The sequence below is a fragment of the Drosophila hydei genome, unplaced genomic scaffold, assembly GCF_003285905.1.
Source record: "Drosophila hydei strain 15085-1641.00,03,60 unplaced genomic scaffold, DhydRS2 tig00000426-arrow-arrow-pilon, whole genome shotgun sequence".
Taxonomy (NCBI): Eukaryota; Metazoa; Arthropoda; class Insecta; order Diptera; family Drosophilidae; genus Drosophila; species Drosophila hydei.
Genome location: NW_022045728.1, coordinates 35,009 through 41,994, shown reverse-complemented (window position 1 = coordinate 41,994; position 6,986 = coordinate 35,009). Strand labels below are relative to the sequence as shown.

Here is a 6,986-nt window from a genome sequence, read left to right as displayed (position 1 = left end):
ATCCGATAAATAATCAAAAATAAATATTTATATAATCTATATATATATGTATATATATATATATATACATATATACATACATACAGTATATATTTACAAAGTAGTTGTAGAAGCTTGATCTATGTATGTTTTGCCAAAACCGCAGATTCTCCCACAAGGTACCAAGGTACCCAATATATACTTTAAGTATGCGCATAGATGTAACCCGAACAACTTTAACTCTAACTGTAAACTATAAACTGTAACTGTAACTGTAACTGTAACTGTGACTGTTATTATAAATATTTGATGTGAACGTTTAGTAACGCTATACCCATATCTCCGTTGAATCAAGAAAGGGCCGAAAATGTTAAGACTACTGAGCAACTCTGATCTGAACTGTATCAAAAGAAATCAGCATTTCACATTAAATATCGTAGATAATGTTATTTTTTTTAATCCAACTCGAAACTATCTCTAAAATGAACAATTATTCAATGAATGTAGTTAATTAGAGTGCAATTAACATAAAACAAATATCAAAACTATATAGAAAAGAATTATATAATATATTACAAGAACATATAAAATCAAAAATATATCTATATATATATATATATACAACATACTATATATGTGTACAAATGTATATGTCTATATGTAAAAGAACAAAGAAATATTGTAATCGAATTCAATAAATATTTATGTATCCGTACAGCTGTACAACCCGAACTTCCCAGCAAAAAGTAACAGAGAAACAAAAAGAAAAACAAAAAGAAAAACAAAAAGAAAAAGAAAAAACAATCATTTAATAGTAAGTTGAAAACTTTTGAAAGTTCTATATGTATACCCGTCTGAAATGTAAATCAGATAATGATACCGTAAATGTGCTTGCTGAAACTCGAATTCAAATTCAAATTCAAATCGAAATCGAAATCGAAATCGGAATCAGAATCAAGTTTTATCAACTAAATATCATCGATTGTTGACCTAGCTATGTTTTAGCCTGTGCGGCATCTTTTCGATATTTTATACATTTCGATTCGACCCGCTCACCTATAACTAAGTCTGTACAATGTACTCTATGTGGCATGTGTATTTCGAAACTTTCCTTCAAAAATAAAAAAGTGTACATCAAATTTCCACTCTTTTTCTTGACTTTGCAGCCAATTTGAAAATCGATCCATTTCGTATACTAAAAGCAGCTCAAGGCCTTAGCTTATGCAGCTCAATTATATTTATATTTTAGTGCCAACTGGAATGGATGTGTCTAGCCTAACCCAATCCTCATCAGTTAACTATCCCTGGCGCTCACCTCATCTATCCAACATACCTAACGGCACTTCAACTTATCAAACTTACCTTCCACAAACACTCACAACAATTGCCTCAATATCAATAATATATTCCATCAGTTGAGATCTACTCAGATATAGTCAAATCATGAATCTCCAAAAAGCTACTCTTTAAAAAATGATCGATTTTTATCGATAATAAACAAAAGGAATGAGTAATCAGAAAAAATGATAACTTTTCAAATTTCCAGATTTTATGAAAGAGCGACAGAGTGGAGGAACAGAGGGACATGGCTATATTGATACAGCGTGTTGTTCTGATCAGGTTTATATATACTTTATAAGTCTTGCCACGCCTTCTTCTGCCAGTTACAAAAACATTTACAAGACTAATATACGCTGAAATCACATTTTCATAAAAAACTTAGGAGGCAATCAGCGAAAAGTTAATTTAAACTGAGTTTGATTTCATATATAACGACTACACACACATATATACAAATATATATGTATATATATACTCATAGCTATATTTACAGCTATATCAATCTCTTGAAATTACTCAGTTATTTGGAGCAAACCAATTTGATGCACTCACAATACGCGCATAGATACTTGACACAATGAAGAGCACTAGGAATGGCAATGGGCAGCCTGATTGGCCTGCACGACTTGGACATACCCTGCAGCTAGACTAGCTAGACATTGCCAAAGCTTTCATTGGTATGAGTATTGCTTCTCAGATGCAATTTATCTGTTCTGCCAATGAATCAGTAGCTTTAGACTAGTCTCACCTGATAAGTTACTTTATAAATGCGTAGTTTTATCATTTTGCCTGTTGTTTTAGACATTTGCATAACTATCTTGCTTATCTAAATGTTTTCCGAATTGAAGGAAGTCCACAATCGAGCTTTTGGCTGTGCAATCGTTTTCAAGAGCGATAAGCTAAAGTAATCTATCAGATGATCCCAGCCACAGTAAGCTCAATATGCACATTCACACAATCAGCCGGAATATGTTATTTATACGTTTGGCCAGTCCGTAATTGTTTACGCCGTTATCTTGGCTACGTACAACGTATAACTACCTAAGCTGAGTACTTTTGTTTATTCGTCAAAGATTCACATTGAGTGGCTCTGTCAATGGATTCTCTCTATATATGCTGTGTATATATATCAAGTAAAAGTGTGCAACAGCGAACGAGTCGCATTCTTAGCCCGCGCTTAACATGTCGTCGCACTTGGCCAGCTTGTTGGCTCTCTGCAATGGACAGGATGCGCCAAATCTGCTAAGCACGAGGAGCAAAAACGCCAGAAGTAAGTTTAAGTGTCTGTAAATAGAAGAAATATCAGCTAAAAACTTAAATGAATTTCAGTCTTAAGCTGAGCTGGAATCGGCTAGAGTATTCACTAGCTAAAAGCCTTTTTAAATTTCCGAATTCATGAATAAAACCAATCAGCGCTGATAAAAAAAAAGTAAAAATAAAAACAACTTTGTGGCGTGACGGAATTCATCTTTGAAACTAAGGTCAAGTTCCTTATACCGGGCACATTCTAAGCAACATGTGGCAGCTATATATATATAAGATATCTGTTTCTATATGCTCAACTGTGACAGTCAGCAGAACTGAGAACAGCAAGGTGAAAAATGAAGTGAACAAAAATGAAAAATATTCATTAAAGTATTTGCCAAAATCAACTAAGATTAAATAAACATAGTTATGAGAACAAAAGTGAACTAGACCCCGCTTTGAAGGGCTTATAATTAATGTTTCAAATATTCAAACATATATTTATATATATATGCAGCTGAGTTCATTAAAATAGTAGTGCGACTGAGCACCAATTGTTGCACAACAAAATTTAGTGATAAACACAATATTTTGGTGACAATATGAAAACAATATTAAGATGAACTTATTTTTTATTAATTTAACCTTTTTTTGTTGACTCCAAACGTAGCTACATGTGCTTGAAAATGTCTGAAAATTTAGTTGTTCAAAAAAATAGTAGTGGCTGCTAGAAAAATAAATTTAGAATTGGTTTATGCTTAGAAGTTTCTTTGTTAAGAATATAGAAAAATAAATACATGAAATGATGTATCTAAGTATCTAAACGACTTCAAACAGAAAAAATAACAATTTATTGAGCCGGCTTGAGAAAAGATTGATTAATTAGAGTTAAATGCTAGGAAAAACTTTCAATCGTTTGTAAAGCTAATATACCATTAAATAATAATCGCGAAACAGAGAATACATTTTTTTTATCACAAAGAATTAAAAGCAAGCGAATATCTAGTCGCACTTTGCCTCGAAACGCGCGCACTGAAAAGCTTCCAGATAAACGCGCTTAAAGCTTTGGCGCAAAAGCTTTCGCTCACTCGCTCTCGCTCTCGCTCTCCCGTCGCCCGTGCGAGCAGTAACCCACTGTGACTGAAGCTAGCTGGTTGTGTCTTCATGGTCGCTCACTCTAGGCTAATCTGTTGTTGTGTTGTTATTGGATCTGAGTGATCGAAGTTGCGTAGCAAAAAAGTGATCTTTGAACCGGCTAAGGCTAAAGGTGGGGCGTTGCAGGCGTTCAAAAGCAAAGATTGACTTTCATTTGGCTCACTTTGTATATTTGCAGTTGCACAACGGGTGAAGAGTGCGAAGATGTCTTCGCTTAAATTCTATTACGATCTGATGTCGCAGCCCTCGCGCGCGCTGTTCATCATATTCCGTTTGAGTGGAATGCAGTTCGAGGATTGTGTTGTAGCGCTGCGCAATGGTAAGATTGAGCTTGCGATATTTGGATTATCAAACCCATCCATCATCCATAAATGCAATTCTTCAATGCAGGCGAACATCTGACAGATGAGTTCAAGCTGAATATAAATCGCTTCCAGCGTGTCCCCTGCATTAACGATAATGGCTATAAGCTAGCGGAAAGCGTGGCCATATTGCGTTACCTCAGTGCCAAGGGCGAGATCCCGGAGATACTCTATCCCAAGTATTTTGTTAAGCAGGCGCGCGTTGATGAGTTCCTCGAGTGGCACCATATTTCGCTGCGCATCACCTGTGCCATGTACTTCCGCACCATCTGGCTAGATCCGCTGCTGACGGGTCGTTCGCCCACCGAGGACAAAATCGAGAAGCTGCGCATGCACATGGAGCGTAATCTGGACATCATCGAGGAGGTGTGGCTGGCCAAGAGCGAGTTCCTTACCGGAGCCACGCTCACGGTTGCCGACATCTTTGCTGCCTGTGAAATTGAACAAACGCGTAAGTCAATCGCATAGCTTGATTCGATACGATTCGGTTTCTGATGCGACCTTTGCCCCACCCTTCTCCATAGGCATGGCCGACTACGATGTGCGCATTAAGTATCCCAAGATACGCGCCTGGCTGAAGCGTGTGCGGCACAGCTGCAATCCGCACTACGATGCTGCCCACGCGTTCGTCTACAAAATTTCGGGCACTGGACCGCAGGCCAAGCTTTAAAGCATTACCAAAACCGCAATTGCTCTCCCAAGCTTTTGTCAATAGGATTTAGTTTTGTGTTTGTATTTATAAATGTTAAGCTAGCAGATAATATGCATTGTCAGGATAAAAAATATATATATATAAAATAATTTTCATAAACCAAAAAAAAGATTTTTGAATATTTGAAGAGCTCACCCAATGTGCACAATTTTCTGCTGGTTCTATTGAACCGAACTGGTTTTTTTGAACACTTTGCTACGATTATTGGTTTAAGATTTTAAAATGATTCAGATCAGTTGTTTACTTGTATAGTTAAAATACGAATTTCCAAAAATTCAGAATCTAATTTAATCAATTGGAACTAGTTCTTGGCTATTCTGTTATCCCGATTTAAAATGATATAAAAAAGTTCGTAAGTTATTCGCTTTATAAGTACTCTTATGATTTTTTTTATTGTGTCGTCATTGTAGCTTTTATAAGTTCACATTTATTTAAAAAAAAATACAATTTTAAAAATAACTACCTAAAACTAATAAAAATATTAATAATATATAATATAATATAATATAATAATATATATAGCAACGTTACGCGCTTGGATTTCTAACATTTTGCAACAATTTTTTTTCTTTCAGTTTTTGCGATAACAAAACATAGTATGTATAAATAAAAGTAGGTTTATAAAAAAAATAATTATATATGTATATATATATAAATGAATTTAATATATTTGAGAAATGAAAAAAATGAATCAAGATCAGAATAAAATAAAACAAAATCAAATAAAGCAAAAAGAAAGATTAATATATACAAAAATAAAAAAAAGAAGAGAAAACTATACAATATGGATATATTTATATATATATATATATATATATATATATGGATATATAAATATATAGACATATGTGCATGTGTGTGTGCGTGTGTGTGTATATATAAAACTACATACAACTCTAGACTATTTACTTAATGATTATATTTTTGCATGTATATTTTGTGTTGTTGGATTCAACTTAAAATAATACAAAAAAATAAATATACATGTATGTGTATATATTATATTTTATATAGGTATATTAGGTATGCATGTGTGTATGTGTGTGTGTGCGAGTGTGTGTCTGTGTGTGTGTTGTTTTATGTGGCTATATGTATGCTTTCTTGCCCTTTTAGAACTCCTTCATTCATTCATTCATTGCCGACACACACTCCAGTGTATATATATAATGCTCTTCTATACTTATTGCTGTATTTTTTAAATGTTATTTATACATACATACATATATAACATTTGTATTTGTTTGCCAAAGGGGTTTATTTGAACGAATCGTTTACATTGTAGCGTATTTTGCTGATGTGCACCTGCTTCTTGTCGCCTGTCCAGTAACTAATCCCGTGCTAAACAGGCAGCTACATTGAGCCCAGCTCAGCTAGGTCCACTGAATGTTGGACTTAACTAACGGTTAACATACTACAAAACATGGTCGACTCTTAAACTAATGACACGCGAGCACCCAACGCATATATATATGCTTTCTGCCAATCGCCGAACGAGCACCGATATAGACAGCGTTCCCTAAATCATGTCACTGACAAATTTTTTTTTTTTTTTTTTTTTTTTTTTTTTTTTTTTTTTTCTTTATTTTGTTGCAGCTTATTGTCTTAGACTCTATAGCGCATTTAGCTCTAAACCTTAACTAATGGGAGGGCAGATATGCCAATTATTCTGCACTTGTAGCTACTATCTTAATTAGTTCTTATATTGTCTAGAGGATGCAATCTCTTCAGTCTTCGCCTATTGTTGTTTATAGCCAGGTTGCTTGCGAGATGGTTAGGATGCGCTGCAAGTCTGTCCGCGTATCTTGAACTGTGTCGCCCAATGAGTTCAGCAACTGTGGGAATTGCTAAATCCCTATGTAAGACTGAGTTTCTTACAAACCAGCTGGCTCCAGTCCATCTGCGTAGTGCTTTATTCTGCAGGGTCTGAATTTTGTTCCTTGTAGTCTTCGCCGAGGAGCCCCATAGAGAGATACCATATACGAAGGTTGGGACAACTATTGCCTTGTAGATGGCGGCCTTGCTGCTGTAAGACAACTTGCTTGAAGCTCTCAGCATCCAGTCGAGGGTTTTTAGCTTGCTTTTGCATTTTGAGGTTACTTGACTTATGTGCGCTTTAAAAGTCAGCCTTCTGTCAAGAGTGATACCAAGGTACTTTACTTTTGAGGCTTTGGGAATAGTGGGCCCCAATGCAA

At 35.1% G+C, this 6,986-nt stretch overlaps 1 protein-coding gene across 1 annotated transcript; it reads left to right on the top strand.

The window, feature by feature from the left end:
- Positions 1-3,688: 3,688 nt before the first annotated feature.
- LOC111593037 (glutathione S-transferase theta-1) lies at positions 3,689-4,853 on the top strand. Its single transcript, XM_023305604.2, has 4 exons — positions 3,689-3,832; positions 3,899-4,039; positions 4,111-4,533; positions 4,607-4,853. Exons 2-4 carry the CDS (start codon positions 3,925-3,927, stop codon positions 4,750-4,752), a joined length of 684 nt encoding a protein of 227 aa, XP_023161372.1. The 5' UTR covers positions 3,689-3,832; positions 3,899-3,924; the 3' UTR covers positions 4,753-4,853.
- Positions 4,854-6,986: the final 2,133 nt, after the last annotated feature.

Excerpts from the sequence above, each read along its gene's own strand:
- LOC111593037 (XM_023305604.2), top strand. The coding sequence starts at position 3,925 with ATGTCTTCGCTTAAATTCTATTACGATCTGATGTCGCAGCCCTCGCGC. Across the intron at positions 4,040-4,110 it reads TGTTGTAGCGCTGCGCAATG|GCGAACATCTGACAGATGAG; the intron begins GTAAGATTGAGC and ends TCTTCAATGCAG. Across the intron at positions 4,534-4,606 it reads CTGTGAAATTGAACAAACGC|GCATGGCCGACTACGATGTG; the intron begins GTAAGTCAATCG and ends CCTTCTCCATAG.